Source organism: Acanthochromis polyacanthus, chromosome 12 (genome assembly GCF_021347895.1).
Source record: "Acanthochromis polyacanthus isolate Apoly-LR-REF ecotype Palm Island chromosome 12, KAUST_Apoly_ChrSc, whole genome shotgun sequence".
NCBI lineage: Eukaryota > Metazoa > Chordata > Actinopteri > Pomacentridae > Acanthochromis > Acanthochromis polyacanthus.
This window is the reverse complement of record NC_067124.1, coordinates 38,215,720-38,236,051: the sequence shown is the minus strand read 5'-3', so window position 1 is coordinate 38,236,051 and position 20,332 is coordinate 38,215,720. Positions and strand designations below refer to the sequence as shown.

The 20,332-nt window shown below is 39.2% G+C and overlaps 1 protein-coding gene across 1 annotated transcript; it reads left to right on the top strand.

The window, feature by feature from the left end:
- Window positions 1–11,864: 11,864 nt before the first annotated feature.
- LOC127536386 (uncharacterized) lies at window positions 11,865–19,093 on the top strand. The gene is made up of 12 exons (XM_051956508.1): window positions 11,865–14,104; window positions 14,220–14,289; window positions 14,477–14,580; window positions 14,663–15,026; window positions 15,167–15,234; window positions 15,352–15,552; window positions 15,688–15,753; window positions 15,847–16,026; window positions 16,337–16,414; window positions 16,502–16,585; window positions 17,007–17,120; window positions 19,025–19,093. The coding sequence occupies exons 1-12, from the start codon at window positions 13,985–13,987 to the stop codon at window positions 19,091–19,093; spliced, it is 1,518 nt and encodes a 505-aa protein (XP_051812468.1). The 5' UTR covers window positions 11,865–13,984.
- The last annotated feature ends 1,239 nt before the right edge of the window (window positions 19,094–20,332 follow it).

The following is a 20,332-nucleotide window of genomic DNA, read 5'->3' as shown; positions in this document are numbered from 1 at the left end:
GCGGTGAAACAGTGAAATTTTACAGTCAGATTATGAAAGAACAAATAATTTATATGTATATATAACGTAGAGATGTTTAAATGTGTGTGTTCTGTGTAGTTTTGGGATTTTAGTGAATTTATTGTTGAATTTATTTAACGTATTTTTTTATTATTTACTAAATTTATTAAACAGTGAAAATCTGTGCATAACAATTTTAAAAAGATTCAGCTTTTTTATTCTTTGATAGAAATCTAATCCTTAACTTTTCTTTCAAATATCACCAAATATCCGTAGAAAAATAATATTTTTGCTGATTTAAACACAGCATAAAAATGTAATTTTACAGTCAAGTTTTTTAAAAAAAATAAATCATTTATCATTTCAAATAACAGCAAGTAACAAAATAAAGATTTTTTTTAGTTGTAAAATCACAAATTACCATTTAGAATTGTTTTAGGGTGAAGATGCTAATGTTATTTTTTAATCTCTAAAATTACTGTTTAAAATGATTTTTTTATTGTTCAATCCTCAATAAATTAAAACAAGCTGACTGTAATGTTGTTGTCAAAAGTTTAAAAAAATAATTATTTAACAAATTTCATTGTATTTCTGCACAATGACAATAAAGTGTATCGTTATCTTTTTTCCATTTTTTATTCAAATGTAAATTAATGTTTTTTTTCTATGATTTTACTCGTTATCTTTTATTAAAGAAAATGGGTATTATCTGTAACTGTTTTCCATTTTTCAGTCCTTAATAATAATAAAAAAATCAGCAAATATTTGTTTAAAATTATTTTTATCCTGGTTTAACTACAAAAAGTTTTTTGTTTCTCTTTTTTTGTTTGCTTCTCAAAAATCCCAAATTGCCATTTCTAAGAATCCAAATTTTATTATTTGCAGTTATAGCTAATTTCTTGGGGGTTATTTTAGACTTTACAGGCTGTTTTTGAAAGAAAAGAGTTGTTTTATTAAAATAATTTTTAGCATTTCAGCAACTATCTGTAAAATATTTTACTCATTTAAATGCAGTGAAAATAATGTAATTTTATGGTTGAACTTTGTAAAATAAATTGCTATTTAATGTGTTTTTTTCAAGGTTGAAGTGTAAATTGATATTTTTATTACTCGTTATCTTGTATAAAAAAAACAAGTAAAGTCGGTAAAATAACAGTAAACTCTAAAAAAATGACAGTTAAAAGCTGAAATCTTTTTTTTATTTACAGTGCATTAATGGCGCTTTTACCCTCTGAGCTCTTCACATATTTAATGTCATTTCGGTGCAGAGAATAAACAGAAAGCTGATATGGACTGTGTATGGGCTCTTAATATGAAGGGATGGTCAGAGACGCTGCAGCTGAAGTGGAGCTAATCTGACCTCTGGGGATGAAAGACGAGAAAAAGTCTTTATTTTACTGTAGCGAGTTGTTTGACCTGGTGGATGTTGAGTGTTTGTAAATCAGGCAGAATCATCAGAATCGCCACCGTACTGGAGCCCACCGGCACAATATTGGCTCCATGGCAACGTCGGCCGCCCACGTTCCCCTCAGGCTGGCGACGTGTGTGTGTGAAGGTTGTTGATTGACCTATTTTTCAGGCTGTTCATTTGAATCGGGACGAAGGCGGAGACGATGGGCTTTTTAATCACGCCACGGGGGACTCGGGGCTTCGCTTCCTCTTCCCTGGTAGGACTTCCACCGACATAAATGACAGAACTGGGCTACCTGTGACTCCTCTACGTGTCAGAGGCCCGACGCCGCTCGTGCCCTTAATCACTGCTCCGCTCGATTTCCCTCTCCAGGTTTTCTGAGGCAGTACTGGAGTCTGGAGGGTCCCTCAGAGGAGGATGTCGACGAAGGCGGAAAAAGTCATTCAATTAGAGGCATCAGTGAGTAAAACCCTGAGCGATATCACGCAAATGTCAAAATGCATCGCCTCTAATTAGTTGCATTAGTTATAAACTGGACAGTGGAGGTTTTCTCCTATCAGAAACACACACTTTATCATACTGATAATCCATTCCAGAAAGGCAACAAAAGTGAATCTACCTGTGATTACCACAACTAGGCTGAGCCCACCTGTGATTTCCAATCAGCCTAGCTGCATGAACATGGTTCTAAAATGAGCTGTGAGCAGCAGAACTTTCTCAGGTTTATGGTCTGGGTCCATCTACGTCATGGCTCCACATGGAGAAGTACCGGGATTTGCAAAAGTTCTGTTACACTTGATGAGACATTCACAAAAATAAACACAAAGATTTTTTGGTGCAATAAGATAATTTTTTATTTTCCAAATATTTCAATATATGTGTTAATGATAATAATCAGAAATGTGGCCACCCTCGGCTGCAATCACATGCTCCAGACGAGTCCTTTATTCCTTTATTCCTGCCCACACACGGTTGACGGAAGTCTTGAGCTCGTCGACACTACTGTGCCGGACCTTGCAGGCCTTACCCTCAATGTGCGCCCACACGCTGTAGTCGAGGGGGTTGAGGTCGGGTGACTGCGGCGGTCACATGTCCTTCGAAACTCAAGTTGGACCCTAACCACTCTTGCACAACCTTGGCAGTGTGGGCTGGTGCACCATCCTGCTGGAAGACATAGTCTCCGTTCTTTGTGATCTTTTTCACCCATGACAGGACTTTTGTGGCAAAGATGTCCCTGTAGTCGGCTGCGTTGAGCCTGTAGCCAGTCTTGAACCATATGGGTGGCATTTTCTCACCATTTGAAGCCACAACGCCGAGCATCATCACAGAGGCTGGGTGCTTGGTAGCAGACACGTATGGGACTGTGGAGACATCCTGGCCAAAGCTGACCACACGATCGTGCTGCTTATTGATGACTGGATCGACTGTGAAGGTCTTTTCATCAGAAAAAATCAGAACTCGATTGCAATGGCTCTTCAAGTCGTTAAGAAGGTGACAACTACGCTCCAGACGTTGTTCTCGCATACGGTTGGTTAGCAGAGGCCTTGGTACACGTTTCAAGCTCTTGCCACCTTCCTCCTTGATCTTCTTTTTCTTTGCGAACTCAGTCATTTTGAGCGTCGGATTGCTTTGAAAGGCCTTTCTCACCACCGAACGCTTGACAGCTCGAGGTCTGCCTGATCGTGGTCGATCTTTCAGGTCTTTACCATTCTTGAGCCTCTCCACGACTCTGTGGACGGTCATCCGGCTGATGTTCAGCTGTTTGGCTCTGTCAGACTTGTGGCCAACACGAAGGAGAGCAGATATCTCAACTCTTTTGACTTCCATCTTGATACTTCACCGGAGAACAAATTTATATTAATGACACCTGCCTGTAAGGTAGAACTTTCAGTTTGTTTCATGGAATTTTTCACTCCGACATGTAAACATCTCTAAAGATCATGAAACCGTGTAACAGAACTTTTGCAAAGCCTGGTATTGGACAGAGGAACTGAAAAATCTGACTGTAGGACTTTAAAAAGAAGGAAAAGTTACAGGAAGATCAACTAAAAATCAGTGAATTAGTTTCAGCAACAATCAGAGGTATAAAGGAGCCATAGTACCACTTATTGGGAGAGTGTTGAAGATAAGTTGGTCTCAGATGGAGTCCAGATGTTTGCTGTGAACCTGACCAGGACTACCACAGTGAAACATGGAGGTGGAAGTATGATGATATGGAAATGCATGAGAGCAAAAGGAGTTCGGGAGATGACATTTATAGATGAATGTCTGAGAATACTGGCTGACTAGAAGCTGGAAGAAGAGGAATATTCCAGCAGGAGAACCATCAAAGAACTAAATCCCACAAGAAACTACGACGTGGACGAATATTTGACCTGACTTGAATCCAATCTGACACCTTTGAGGCTTTTTATAGAGGAAGGTAGAGCAACACAACACCTCCAGCAGCTGAAAACACAATCTGTAAAGAATGACACGACATCTCTGCAGAGATTGAATACCCCCAATGTTGAGGAGGATCGAGTCTGACCGAAAAAATAAAGACCGACTTTTGTTGTATTTAGTTCCTACTGTTGGGGCCTGTATTTGTCATACAGTACATTCAAATGTTCAAGTAATTAGGGGCTCGGGCTTCGACACGAGCCACTCTCCTCTCCATTGCAAAGCAATGGGAGGAGAGTGGCTCGTGGCAAAGCCACGAGCCACTATTGTTCTCCTGTGAAAAAAGCGTTTATTATTAGGGGCTCGGGCTTCGGCACGAGCCACTCTCCTCTCCATTGCAAAGCAATGGGAGGAGAGTGGCTCGTGGCGAAGCCACGAGCCACTATTGTTCTCCTGCTGCGTTTATTATTAGGGGCTCGGGCTTCGACACGAGCCACTCTCCTCTCCATTGCAAAGCAATGGGAGGAGAGTGGCTCGTGGCGAAGCCACGAGCCACTATTGTTCTCCTGTGGCGTTTATTAGGGGCTCGGGCTTCGACACGAGCCACTCTCCTCTCCATTGCAAAGCAATGGGAGGAGAGTGGCTCGTGGCGAAGCCACGAGCCACTATTGTTCTCCTGTGGCGTTTATTATTAGGGGCTCGGGCTTCGACACGAGCCACTCTCCTCTCCATTGCAAAGCAATGGGAGGAGAGTGGCTCGTGGCGAAGCCACGAGCCACTATTGTTCTCCTGTGAAAAAAGCGTTTATTATTCTTCACGTTTCCGCCGTTTTTCGGTCGCTAACTAGTCCTAGGGCTTTGAGAAAACCAAAACAAATTATATATCAAAACGTGCGGCTTCATCGGGAATCCCGGGCTATGACTTTTCTAAGAAATTCGTCATTTTTTCGCAGAATTATTCGCAAAAAACTGCGAAAAAAGTCCCATAGAAAATGAATGGGGAGTGAAATAAATCGCCTGAAAAAATCCACTTTTTTCCAAACGCCACTCGTTCGCCATACGTTCACCTAGAAACTTCATTTAACCATCAAAACGCAGTGATTTTTCTTGTCTCCGCAGGAATGTAGTTTATGTCAGGCTGAGATTTACAGTTTTTTGTCAGTGAGTCCTCAAAAAAGTGAAAATTCTCAAAATCTGCTCTGGTTAGAGTGCGGCATGTCAATTGGTAGAGTGGAGGAGAGGAGAAAAATCCGCCTGAAAATTTCACGATCGCATCGCCCTCACGACCAACCCATAAATGTTAGGGGAATGAAATTTGGTCAGATTATAGACAAATTTCCTGGGATTCAAATGAATCCAAGTTTGAAGACCTAGCTCTTTCTGAAGTGAAATGGCAGGCAGCAGTTTAGACCAAAGTCGCACCCTTCTCTCCATAAGAACCAATGTAAACTGAATCATCTGCCTCATGGAGGGACAGTGTTTTTTAAATCGCTGTAACTCGGTCATTTCTCACAATATTTGGAAAATAATTACATTCATGGTTAGCCACGGCCTTCCTCTCGCTCACGGTCATTTCGGTTTTCAGCTAGCATTAACGGTTAGCCCACAATTAGCGCCAGAACGAGACGTTGCGCGCTGCTGCTGAGAAGCACTTTTCTGCTGTCTGTGGCAGGCACCGTTGCTATGGTGGCCCATAGCAACCGCCCTTACACACGCGCAGGCATGGTCGCACGCACACACACAGACTCATTGGTGTGCCACACCCACCTTCACACGCAGTACCTCCACAGGAGCTGCATTTCAGCCAGAAAATCAGTTCAACCTCTCAGCTTCACACAGCCTTTAGAGCAGGGGTGTCAAACTCAGTTCCAACACACCTGATTCAAATGATCAGGCTCGTTATCGGGCTTCTGCTGATTATTTGAATCAGGTGTGTTGGAAGAAGGAAACTTCTAGAACATAGAGGATAGTGGACCTCCAGGAACTGAGTTTGACACCCGTGCTTTAGAGTACCTCCAATCCACATTTTGACCTGGTGAGATCTTCCTGTCTCTGCCTTTCAAAATAAAAGCACAGCACAATTTCAAAATAAAAGCATGCAGTGGACCAAAAAATGCCAGTTAATATTAGTGTAACTGTATATTATTGTGTGTCAGGCTTATGACTGGTGGTTCAAACTTACTAATAAAATGAAACAAAGGACAAACATGACAAATACTATGGTATGCTTCCTTGTGAGACCATTCAGTTGGCCTTAAACCAAGGCTGCCTGTTAGGGTTATTGGTGACCACACTGTCCTTTGAAGAAGGTCTTAATTACACATACCTGTAAAGTCGCCATATTATATCACTCATTGTGTTGTTGTCACATATTCTTACATCTGTGTCTTTATCATCTGTTCTTTTCCGCTTCAGTCAGAAAACAGGTGAAAGACGGCGAGAAATCATGTCTTTTCCCTCCTTAGTGAAATGGGCAATCCTTCTCCCATGTCTGAAGAAACAAAAAATAAACTAAGAAAAATAGTCATAATGCTGAAACGGCCAGCTTGGGATACAATATAACAATATTTTTATTTAACAAACAAATCTAATCTCCTTTGTTAGATCTCTTTGATCTGACAAAGGTTAAATCAATCATACTCTTCCTGGATTAGGTTTTCCATAATAACAGAACACCACCATCTCCGTAGAACTGGTGTGTCGTCCTTATAGGAAGAGCACATTCCACAAATCCACAATGATTCACTTCATGTACATGTATGTTGCTCTTACTTGAAATATCCACACTAGTTTGTCAAACTTACAGGAACTGTAACGATCAAATTATCGGTTCAACTTACAACAGTGAAGTCAAATGGAGCACTAAGAATGAGGTACCAGGCGTACTGTGTCAGAAACATTAAACAGGTTAAGGTACTGAAAATATGTTCAGCTAATTTGAAAGTTCCATCTCTGAAAGCTTACCATTATCATAAAAATGCCACAGTCATTTGCATGTGTCTGTCTCGGAAGCCCCTGCACCACGATAGTAGAACAAATATCAAAATTTATTGAATACAATTTAATTGAAAAAACATGGTATCATGATATTGCTTTGATGGGCCAAGTCAGTTTATATGGGGCTGTATATTAATACTAAAAAAGTTTTGAGCTAAATAGTTACAATATTCACTGCAGGCTACCCTCTCTTTGGGACACAGCAACAGAGGACACTTGATTCCCATAAATGCAGTTGTATCTTCTGATGAAGTAATGCAATCTTGAAGACTGTTACCTCTATGTCTTTGTCTGTTTGTCAAATAAATGAATATTAATTGTTCAAAATAATGGTAAAATACAATAAAATAAGTAAATAAAATATATTAAATGAATACATGAAATGAATCAAAAATACTTGTAGTTAAAAATAATAAAATAATAAAGCTTAAAATAAGTAAATGAAAACAATGATGAACAAAATATAATTCAGGCAAACATTAAGTGAAAATTTCAAAAATAATTTAAAAATAAAAATGCAAAATTTAATGTTCTTCATGAGAAATGTCATTAAAATGACATAAAAATAACAATATTGCAAAACAAAATGAAAATTATTTTAAAACTTTAAAAACAACAAAATTTTCATGATAAAATAAAAAAGAATTAAATAAATATCTGAAACACAAACATGTAAAACTGCAAAGAAAAATAAATCTAATGAATAAAACTGAAATTTAAATGCTAAATATTAATTTCCATCATAAATACAATAACAAAATACATAAATAAATAAAATATATTAAAATGATAAAACAAATCCAAAATGCATATAACAGAAATGAAATAAAATAAAGCTGAAAATATAATAAGTTTTATAAAAATCACAACAATACAGAAAATAAAAGTAAGAAACAGTTAAAAAACACAATAGTGCAAAATAAAAATACTAATTACTTTTATAATTAAAAATAACTACAATAAAATATTCACAATAAAATCAAAAATAGTAAAATTAAAAAATCCAACAGTCAAATATTAAATCACAAAAAATAAAATGAAAAATGTAAAGAATAAAATTAAAGCAAAACATAGAAATGCTAAATATTAATTAAATATTTTTAAAAATGTAATTAAATGAATCATTAAATAAAACAACAAAAATGGTAAAGTAAATAAAATGTATCAAAAATAATAACATTAATAAATAAAAAATACATTTAATTAAAATAATAATAAAGTAAGTCTGAAAACAAAAGGTGAAGTTAAATGTGTTAGATCAGCCCCCAGGAGAGCAACGCCTGTTTATGGAAGTTTGATAATTGAATTGGTATTTTTGTCAATTTTATAATTACATTTAAGTAAAAAATGAATTCCTCCTATTTTTTTGAATACATAATTTGGTATTGCATTCCACATTTTAACATTGTCCCTTATGAGGCGACATAACCAATTAATTTTGAACATATTATTCATATTATTAATAGATAGAGATAGATAGATAGACAGATAGATAGATAGATAGATAGATAGATACTTTATTAATCTCCAAAGAGAAATTCACAGTTCCAGCAGCATGAAAGGTAAGAAGAAACAAAAAACAAAAAAACACAAGAGCATGCAAGTTACAAATATGACTATGAAAAGCAAAGTTGTCATCCCTGGGTGGGCTTGAACCACCAACCTTTTGGTTAACAGCCAAACACATTAAGCAATTGGACCACAGAGACCACATATGATTTTTATTCATGTTATTAGTCATTAGTTAATTTCATCCTCTTCTGTTCACATATGGTTGTAATACTCTCTTTCTATGACTCTTTGGCTGTGTCCGAATTGGCATACTAACATACTACATACTACATACTCAATGAGTATATACTGTATACTACGTATTATAAGTATGATTAGAATGGCAACCGTTCACACTGCAGTATACTACTACGTTTCCCATAATGCATTTCAAACCTCCGAGACAAAAGCCGGAAGTACGGCTATCTACTAACACACACACACTGCAGACAGAACCTTCTGGAAAAAAACGTCTCTCCCCATCGGCGCCCGGCAACAGCCTAGCAACACCAATCAGCGGTGGCATTGAGGCTCCGGTGCACGTTCATTGGCACTTCTTTCAAATGAAGCCGCTGGCCGCTGGCCGCCAACGCCCTTTCTTCGGTTCCATTCAGAGGTAAGGCTGCGTACTTTTTCTCCTCCCTGCTAGCTTTAGCATAGGCTGATTCTGCACTATATCCTATTAAATATTATGCTCCAACTGAATGTAAATGCTAAGGGTAACAGTAGAAATGCATACTGAATGCTGAAGTGGAAAAACAAACGACAATATTTTTGGTATATTTCAGTGTCTGCATTGGTCATGTTCAAGTTGCTATCATTAGCTTATTCAAAGGCTAGCTAGCCGTTAGCTAGATAGATAGCTTTTGGATAGCTAGATAGCTTTGTCTTTGTCTTTGTAAAATGTTGCTGCAACGGATAAAATAGCCTTTTCTGCCTCATAATGTTTGTTTGGAAAATAGCCTGGTTAAACTGGAGAGTTTATGCATTTTTCCAGTCTCTTGGTGAGGGAGTGTGAAGCGCCTTTCTCCCTCAACTTCTTCTAGCTTTGTTTGACTGTAAACTTGAGTTGCACAGTTCAGTTTTGTGCTCTAAATGAATAGGGATGCTGACGGTCAGAGCAGAAACATTTAAACTTGACACTGATGTGTAGAAATGATGATTAAAGCAGATGTAGTAGTAGTTGCTTTGGTCATGTTCAAGTTGCTATTTGTGCTTTGGGACATTTTAATTTGCATCTATGTAGAACGGTTGTCTTAGTAAAATGGTGCTGTGATATCTCTTCTACCTCATTGTGTTTTCTGTAAAATAGTGTGGTTAAACAGGAGCTTTGCTATAACTGCTTTAGTCTTGCAAAATGGTGCTGTGTGCACTTTAACGGGAATTTTGATGTTTAAATTAATTAAGGTGCCAGTGCTTTGTTCCATCATGTTAGAATCAGTTCTATCAGTCATTTAGGACATCACGATGAGTATAATATCATTTATTTATGGCATGTTGCATGATTAAATGTTTCAGTGCTTCCATTCAGTAGGCATTGTCTGATCTTTACCCTTGTTGTGTTTTAAAATCGTTGTTTCAGTTCAGTGACAGTACATTTTTTTCTCTGATTAAAAAAAAAACATTGCGAGGACATTCGATGTGTTGTGTGTACATGTTTTTCTGCTCATATTGGTGATAACTGTTTCATAGCAGTGGTTTCAGACAAGTCACAGTGTTTTTTTTTTCTTTTAAGATTTTCACTATGCTGTAAGTGTCTTAGTCTTGTAAAATGTACTTTATACTGCTAACTTATCTTCAGCTGGTGCGGTCATCATGGTGACCAACTGCCAGGCTCACACAGGGGTGTCACTAGGTTTTAAGGACAGGGGAGGCTTAGCCCCCATGACAAATTGCTTTTCCACTTTTTGGACCGATTTAGATTTTTTTCAGAGATACTTTATCTGTGTAAATGTTTTAGGCCACAGTGGCCATGACCTTTGCTCACAACACAATAATTCAGGGCTGCGAACTTGTGATCAGACCTCAGAGTGAGATTTGGTTTGTGTGAGATGCTGATGGGGGGGTCTGGGGGCCCTCCCCCAGAAAATTTTGAAAATTATTGATCCTATTTCCTGCATTCTGGTGTATTTTAATAGCATTTTGTTAAAATCTTATGATAGAGACAACATTGAGGGATAATAAAAAAACATTGAGATTTAAAAAACTGAAAAAAACAGCAACAGCAGGCAATATTGAAAATGTTTCTTCATGTAAAATATGGATGAAGGTTCTGTGGCTGGATGTGCACAACACATTTCAGTATTTTCCATAAATGTATGCATAATTGAAATAACTCCATCAACCACTTGTAACATTTGTCTTTATAGGATTCTAATGCACTCAACAGCTTCAAGTTGACCACATCAGCCAACTAAAGATTGAAAAGTGCTTAAGCAAAAACAAAACCATCTTTATAACTTAAATTATCTATTCACTGAACAGAATTACAATCAGACACTAAACTCTGTCCCACAGGAGCAGGGTTACATGGACTAAAATCAGGACCAAACCAGGTCTGACCGGACCTCACAGGAGCAGGGTATCATGGACTAAACCCAGGACTAAATGAATGAATAACTTATTAACTCGGCCCAAAAATAAATAACAAAGTCTGTAAATTCAGAATAAATGGCACAACTGTATACAGGAACAGGAAGAGAAAAGGAAAAAATGAATTTTTGTGAGCCATGTTGTACTCCCTGAGGCTTCAGAAAATTCACCAGTTACTTGTGGTGCAGTTTGTATCTGTGATTTATCTTTGAGAAATAAAACTGTGTCATTAGCTAGCTGTGAAATCTTTATCTCACGATTGAAAATGACTAAACCTTGAATATTTGGGTTGCAGGAAATATTTAAGAATAGGAGTTCAGCCACATTCAAAAACAAAAAACAGGAAATAGGACATCCTTGGCGTACACCTCTTGAGACAGAAAACCTCGTAGACATTCTGGGATATAAAATCACTGAGCTATTTATGTCATTATAAAACATAGTGATACTATTAATACATTTATCACCAAAGCCAAGAATTTTTAGGGTCTGTATAATGAACGAGTGTTCAATTGAATCAAATGCCTTGTAGAAATCTAGGAAAACCTTCAGTGCTTTTGAGTTTATATAATCTGAGTAATCAATTAGATCTAATATTAATCTGATATTAGAACTAATGTGACGCTTTGCCATGAAGCCATTTTGATTTTCACTTATCTCTTTTAAATTATTTTTCAGTCGTTTAGCATAGACTTTTTCTCAGATTCTGTAACTGATATTTAAAAGTGAAACAGGTCTCCAGTTTTCTATTATTAAGGGATCTTTACCTGGCTTAGGAATCAAGGTTATCAGACCTTGCTTCATGGTTGTTGTCATTTCTTGTCTGCTAATGCATTCGTTATAAATCAGTAAAAGATGTTCCTTAATCAAATCCCAGAAGCAAAGGTAAAATTCGACTGTGAGCCATCACTTCCAGGTGATTTTCCTCAGTCTCATTGAATGTACAGCATCAGTGATTTCTGAACCCAGAATGTCAGCTTCACATGTCTCTTTAAATGAAATCAAGGGTGTAAAATTTTGTATGTGCTTCATGAATTTATCACATTTTGTTTGATTAAATTCAGATGTATACAGGTTGGTATAAAACAAGGTAATATAATTGGAGATGATATTAGGATCCAGGCATACTAGCTCATTTATATTAAGAGATGTAATATTTCTTTTTCTGTTTCTTTTCTCTAATGCTAAAAAGTAAGTTGGGTTTTTCTCGCCTTCTTCTAACCACTTGGCTCTAGATCTGATGAAAGTGCCTTTCGCTAAGTTCACGTACATTCTGTCAAGCTCTTCTCTGAGGTTTTATAGTGTGCTTAGGTCTTCTTCAGATAAATCATGTTTGGAACTTAATAGCTGTAGCTGGTTTATTAGGAAATTCATTTTTTCATCTTTTATTTTTTTTATTTCTTTACTACGTTTAATTGCAACTTCTCTCATTTTAAATTTAAAGTATTCCCATTTTTGAATTGGATTCATTTCTCTATTACTGAATATATCCTTAGCAAGTAATTGTACCCCTTCTTTAATTTTTTTTATCATCTAATATATTATTGTTTAATTTCCAATAGCCTCTTATGTTAGAATTCTCTTTTGATCCTGTTAATCTTAAACTTATTAATTTATGATCACACAGTGGAGCATGAGTATGAGAAATATCTAAAACAAACTGTAAACTCTGTGATGAGATGAACCAAAGGTCAGTTCTTGACTGTAAACTTCTGCTGGTGTTAGACCACGTGCAGTCTGTGACATTGGGGTTCATAAATCTCCACACATCTGTTAGCAAAAGATGATCACTTATAAATGAGGTGGATTTAAAGCCCAGTAATGATGCAGATCTTGGAGGATGTCTGTCCATGTAATCATCTGGAGCATCATTAAAGTCTCCTCCTATGATAATAGTAGAATCTTTGTATTTTTCCTTTAAATCGTCCAAAGCTGAAGAGAGTTCAGTAAACATGTCCTTTGCTTGCGATGCTCTGTTTGGTCCATAAACATTACAAATGATAGACATCAAATCATCCACCTTCAAAACTGAAATGATCCAGCAGCCTTTGTTTGAAGCTTTGGTTTCCAGAATATCACCGTTAAATCTGTTTAAAAGTACTGCCACTCCAGCTGAATAATTGTATACAGGCAGTTATAGTAGCAGCAGCAGTACATGCATCTGCTGATGTGGGATTATTTCTGCCTTTTCAGCTTTTTAAAACACAGAAAATACACAAAGGATTTATCATTTCTTCACTATGTTGAAGCCTTAGTTTATACTGTGTTTATACATTTGTCTCTGTAAAATAGTGCTCTGACAGATGAAATATCTCTTGTACCTTGTAGTGTTTGCTTAAAAAGTAGTGTGGTTAAATGTAACATTGACTACATTTTCTAGCAATTTTGATGTTAAAATTAATTAAGGTGCCAGTGCTTTGTTCCATTATGTTACAATCAGTTCTATCGGTCAATTAGGACATCATGATAAGTATAATATCGTTTATTTAAGACATGTTGCATGAGGAAATGTTAACATACTGTTAATTACAGTGTCATATTAATTCTCTGTGCTGTGTTAAAGACCAGTTCAGCTACTTTTGTGCAGACATGTTGAGATTCTTCTTCTTTCTGAGAAAACATGCAGTCGTGCTTTATTTTAGTAGCCATTGTCTGGTCTTTAGCCCTTTTGTGTTTTGAATTAGTTGTTTCAGTTTGAGTCAGCAGAGTAAGTAGATTTTTCCCTCTGATGAAAAAACACATAGTGAGGACATTAGATGTGTCTTGTACATGCATGTTTTGCTGCTCATATTGGTGCTTACTGTTTCATAGCAGTGCTTTTAGATAACTGGGTTTTTTTTTTTCACCAGCCTTTGGACAGCCTTTTGGAGAGCCTCTGGATTGCCCTTGGACATCCTTTGGTCAACCACCTCTGCATCACCGCGTATCCTTTCATCCATTCATCCATCCATCCATCCATCCATCTGTTTTGTGTGCCTTGTTCTCTCTCTCTTTGTCTCTCTCCCTCCCTGTGTTTGTCGGTCTCTCTTGTGCTCTTGTGCTGTCTTCCAGGATGCCTCGGAAGGGGAGACGCTCCCAGGCCCAGAAGCAGCGCTGGAGGAAGCCGGACGCGTCAGAGATGCCCACCCCTCCTGTCGACGCACCCCACTGCACCCGCTCTCCCCAGTACAAGGTATGTTTACACCCGAACTGACATGCTGACTTGTGCAATACAGAATGTGCTAAGTTGGACACATTCATGGCATCCGCACGATGTTGAATTAAATAAGTGTATTATTTGCTCACAGAAGGTTGGTTCCACCTTGCCAGCCGGACGGTTCTGGGAAGAGCGGCAGGCGCGTGCAAACCTTATTGCACGTAAGTACTCAGCTGTTTTTATCATGAAATATCTTCACAAATCATATTTAGTGTACCACCAACAATTACCCGTTGAACACAGATTCTGCTGTTCTCATACAATAATAGAAAATGGTGGTTGTTGTATGAGCTCTCTTTGTTTGAAATCCATTTTAAATCCTCTTTTGCTCTGTCTTCTTGTGAACAGGCCGTGGCACCGGTTACCGCCACAAAGCTTTGAAATGGCCAACTTCACCCTTTACTGGGCGCAACCACAAGTTGGTCATTCCTCCTGAGCGCCCTGGAAAGAAGGTATAATTATTAATTGTTGCTGTTCGTTTTCTTAAAAAGTTCTTTTGACTTTCATACTAAAACTGTGGTGTTTCTTTTTCAGTTCATTCTTATTGTCGGGGACTCCCATCTACGTGCTCTTGTAGATGGCTTTATTGGGATGCCAGAGTCTCGGCTGAGCTTTGGCTTCCTGTCGATCCCGGGGGCATCTGCTTCTGAAATTCGCACTGAGGTTCTGCACGCTGCAGTTCCTCGTGCACCTGATGCCGTCTGCGTCATGGCCCCTGGAAACAACCTGTCCAGCACCACTGTTGAGAAGGCCGGTGTGGATTTTGCCAATCTCCTCACCACTTGTGGCAACCGCTGGTCCAAGGTTTTTGTGGTCGACTTTCCTCCCCGCCTGGTCGTTGACGTCCAACACCAGGACCTGCTTCGCCAGGAATATAGACGTGTGGCTGCTCGTATGGGTAAGAGGAAAAACATTGTTTTCATCCATTCCATTCACTGAATGAACAAACTAGAAAGACGTGACCTACATTTTAACAATTCTCAAGTATCAATGGATATTTTGGTACAATGATGACTTTTTTTTCAATTGTTTTTCAAGGTGTAAAGTTCTTCAACACTGCAGAGCACTTCCCCCTGAGTGATTTGGTGCTGTGGAGCAAGGATGGTGTAAGTGTAGTATGTTGTGAAAAACAGTTGTTGATTGGACAAGTTTGGTTCACGGCAGATGTTCACTGACATTAAAACTGTTTGTGTGTTTTTTTTTTAAATTTCTTATTTATGCAGGTCCATCTGAGTGATCGTGAGGGGATGGGGATCCTCGTCCAGTTGTTCTGGTCCGCTGCCAGCGAGCAACTGGTGACACCACCTCCTTCGCCCCGGATCTCTCCTCAGCCTCCAGTTCGGAAAGCTACAGTGAGAGAGAGATCCCCTGCTCCACCCAGCCCGAAACCCCGTGAGCGGAGGAAAATTGGTCAGGGCGGCAAGGTAATTGATAAATTGCTTTATGTTTTTTAGACTTTTTTTTGTGACACCATGTATTGTGATAATAATGGAAATAATATGTGTACTGTGGTAAAAAACATTAGTTATAATTCACTGTGACGCTTTCTGTGTTTGCAGACGAGCCATCCTCGGGAACCTCCCCGGTCCAGAGGTTCACCAAAGCCCAGGATGGCTCAACAGCAGGTTTGTGATTCTTCAGATATTTCTTTCAGATGCTATTGGTTGTGTTTTGACGGGACAAACTGTAATTAGTAGTGTCTGCTTTGTGTTTTACAGGTGGAGGAGAGCTTCCTTCCACTGAACCCCGTCTGGTTCAGCAGCACAGCCCTAAGTGCCATGGAGAAAGTGTCTCCCTCACATATGTCTTGCCTGGCGGATTTCAATGCCATGGAGAAAGTGTCTCCCTCCCGTGTGTCTTGCCTGGCGGATTTCAAGGCTTCCCCTAAGCCAAAGAAGGTAAGTTGATTGATTAAAATTTTTATCTCCCACGGAAGGATTGTATGAATGCTCAAACCTGTAATTCCTGACAGTTAATTCTGCAGATGTTTTTTTTAGTGTCATCTGCAATTAAGTAAAACTAGTTCATAACAACAGCCACAAATAATAACAGACTTGAATCAGCTACACAGAAATGTAGTTGTAAATTGTTGGATAGCTGTTCAACTCCATTTAATTGGTATCTCATTTGGTTGCTGCTGACTCCATTCCACAGGCATCTACATTGTCCACACTGACACTTGCTGTGTTTTTTCTCATCTGTCATCAGCCGTTTGACTCACCCCCGGCCAGATTGTCCTGCAGTTGGGGCAAGACAGAAACCCCTGTTTGTTCTCCCATTGCAAAGGTAAGGATTAGTCCTCTTCTCATCAATATGCATCATCTGACTGAAAATCATCGTCATTTCACTGAAGTTTTGTTGTTCTTTGTTTAGATCGCCAAGATGATGACCCCCTCACCGAATGGACAGGCCTGGACAGCTGATGATGCGGGCTGCAAGCCTCCTTCTCCTGAGAAGGTATATTTACCTCTCTATAATCAATTAAAAGAACATTACAAAGCAGGCATCTCCATTTGTGGCCATTTTTGTCGTTCCTGTTTTTTTTCTGGCACATTTACTGTATAATCACAGTTCTAATGAATCGCTAGCATTAGGAAAATTGAAGCTACTAGCTAGCTAGCTATCAGCTACCAATCTAGCTTATTCGTTAGCTTTCTATCTTTCGGGTAGCTAGCTTTGGGACAACTGAATCTACTGGCTCGCTAGCTGGCAGCTAGCAATCTAGCTTATTCAAAGGCTAGCTAGCCGTTAGCTAGATACATAGCTTTTGGATAGCTAGATAGCTAGCTTTTAGACAACTGATGCTATTTAGTCGTTAGCCAACTATCTAGCTATTGTGTTGCTTTATTTAAGTGTCACTGTTATTGTCATTTATCAGATGACCCGAACACCGACTCCATCACAAACCAAGTGGCCCTGGTTCATGACAGCTGCATCCACCTCAGCTGATGCACCAACAGACAATGTAAGTTTATTCCTCTATGATAGACATGTTAGACAATACACGAGTATTTTTTGTAAAGTCATGATTGTTTTTTTTTTTTTTCGTTTACTGCAGTTAAAAATATTTTTTTGGCAATTGAGAGAACTGTTATTACGCTGGTCACAATAGAATAAGCTACCTGTAATGCTGTGTTGTGTGCCATTGCTTTCACAAAGTAACTCTTGCTTCTAATCAGGGTTTTACATTAGCACTAGCCACGGGCAAAATTCATGTTGAAAAGGTGAATAAAATATTTACATCACTTGCCATTGGCATGCTGGAAAAAAGTCAGTGGAATACTGACTTTGCTATGTAATTGCATTTCAGACAAACAGGAAAAGTTTGTGGTCCAGGCAGTCTTCAGTAGCCTTCAGTCTGTACAGTAATGTTGATCCCATGACCATCAACTGTCTGTTAGATGAAACAACTCTGATGCTGCAGTCATAAGTTGTCTGCTCAAAGCACCCTCCTTAAGCCTCCTCACAAACATTGAAGCAAGTCCCATTACGTTAAAATAGTAATGTCATATTGAAATCTGTGTTGATGTCTACAGAATAGGAGCTAACGAGTAGATTAAATTAGGTGACATAGGGTTATTATGTGTTCATGGTCTCAGAAAAAATGTAAGTCATTATGATCTGTTCAAATGCAATTTCAAGAAAAAAAGAAAATATGTTACAATGCCCTGGAAAAAAAATCCCGGAGGGTAATTCTACAAATACAATAATACAACAAAACACACAGACACATATATATGTACACACACACAGAGTATGTATGTGTATATGTATATATATACATATATATATATATATATATGTATATGTGTATAGAGAGAGATAGATGTGTAAAATATATATTAATTTGTATAATATATTATATACATAATATACACATAGACATAATATGCGTGATTGCAATAAACGTACAAATATGTATATTAAACTAGATAAGGTAATAGTAAGCAATAATACGCTAAAATAATGCAAGCTTTCCATAAATTGGTGAGAGGATGTTCATAATGTTGGAACAATAAAAGTTGTCACTGAAACATTAAATCATATGATCCTTTAGCTGAAGAAGCTAGTACTAATGCCGAAACTGGAAAAAATTAAGCTGTCTGAATAAATAATGAAAATATAATAATTACTGATCACAATTTGTCATAATTTCAGGATAAAACCAGGAGCGAGAGTCACCGTGTGGAGTCAGTCCGGGCCAGTCATTCTCAGAATGATAGGAGGTACAAAGTATTTTCCCGCAACCATCAGTGTAGCTGTAATGCATTGACATTTCTGGCATACCACACTGAGGGCTGTCAGTTCACCAGGACTACACTCGATAGAGTCCTGGCTCAGGGAGACGCGCTGTATGTCGGAGTCAAACAGCAGTTGATTCGCGACAAGACCTTCCAGAGCAATCACCTGGCAGTCGAGGAGATGCCAAAACAAGTCCTCACAGACAGACATTTGTATAATGTCAACATGTCTGAGATCAGGTGTGGCTTTTTAAAAACTCAAGTCTCGAGCCCTGGAAGACGGCAGTGGTGGCTTCCGCTTGCCACCCAGCTGGAGTGTCTTTCAGCAGAGGTTAATCAGGCTTTAATCATCATTTCACCCGAGGTTATCGCTGTTTTCCGTGATCAGTCCGGGAGGTATGGAGTGTTTGATTCCCACTCCAGAGACTCAAGAGGATTACCCTCTCATTCCGGGAGGGCGATCGTCATGACTTTTGCGGAACTCAGTGACCTGGCTAACCACCTGCACACACTCTTTAGAGACCGTGGAGACTCTGCAAGTTACGAGTTTGTCCCGGTTTCTTTTCAGACTGACAGCCCCAGTGCCTCACATCAACAATCCCCGGAATCCGAGGTTCAACATGAAGTGTCTGAACCTGCTCTCCTCGCATTGCAGGCAGACAGTGGGATGGCTGTCAAATTGAGGAGGACGTTAAAGGTTCCTCAGCTGTCCCACAAGCAATAAAGCTCTCTAAATTGGAAAAGATCGGAGGCGAAAAGCCAAGAGGAGAGCATGTGACAAAAAGGAACAACTGAAAGAAAAAATTGGGAAAAAACTGGTGAGAGAATCAGGTATGCCAGCTGTGCCGAATTTCGCAGGAAGAAAATTCAGGCACACAGTAAGTGTGTGCAAAAAGAACCATGAACAACGGCTCTTGTCTTCTAAAAAAATACTATGCGAAGTTCAATGTCAAAATGCGAACAGCGTAAAAACAAATACATGACAGATTCTGCTTTTCGGAGCAGGAAACAAAATTATATTGTCAAGAGGTACAGAATGGATCAGCCTTTCAGAACAGGCAGAAAAAGTATGTTGTCCAGAGGTACAGGAAGGATCCAGAGTTCAGGCTACATCATATTCAACGCTGTAGCCTGCTCAGAAGACGCAGGTTGGCTGGCCAATCCTGACATGCGTCAGAAGTTGTGGAGAGCACTGAGCATCAGGCGGAAATACCGACAGCTCGGAAACTCTCGCCAGCCCAGTGCTCACTTCAGTGATGGCAGCGGCAATAGCAGCATTCCGTGAGACCATCAGCCATGGACCAACATACGTCACTGTACCGTCTGCCACAGGACTATGTTTCCAAATCAAGTCAAGTCATGCAAGAGAGTTAAGTACTCCACCAACATCGACGTGGCACAGGCTTGCTTGACTGGAACATATGTGCATGTCTGTGACGCTGAGGTGCTCCTCCCCTTGCTCAATGCCACCAGAGAGACTGCAGGAGTGGATCTGCCACAACTGTGACAGCCACCTCAGCCGTGGGAGGATGCCAACACATGCAGTAGCGAACAATTTAGAGTTGGCAGCCATTCCCCCGGAGTTGGCCCAACTCAACGTGCTGGAGAGGACAGCTCATCGCTAAAATCTCCCGTTTGCGAAGATTCATCGCCTTACCGAAAGGACAACAGCGAGCAGTCCATGGAGCTGTTGTGTGCGTTCCATCGAAGTGGAAAGCGTTTGTCAACAGTCTTCCACGTCCCCTCCCAGAAGCACAGCTACTGCAGGTGAAATTAAAGCGTCACATTCGATTCAAAGGTTACCAGCACTTCTACACTGTCAACATGAAGAATGTGCTGGTAGCCCTGGAAAAACTCAGAGAGCAGCACGCTGAGTATTCCGATGTGACCATTGATGAACAGGCCACGTTCCAAAATCTCCTCCACGACTCAGACAGAGTGCACGGATGATGCCGCAGTGGGG

Coding starts and splice junctions, on each gene's coding strand:
- LOC127536386 (XM_051956508.1), top strand. CDS start 13,985: ATGCCTCGGAAGGGGAGACGCTCCCAGGCCCAGAAGCAGCGCTGGAGG. Junction 14,581..14,662: donor CTGAGCGCCCTGGAAAGAAG/GTATAATTATTA, acceptor TTTCTTTTTCAG/TTCATTCTTATTGTCGGGGA. Junction 15,235..15,351: donor TGCTGTGGAGCAAGGATGGT/GTAAGTGTAGTA, acceptor TTATTTATGCAG/GTCCATCTGAGTGATCGTGA.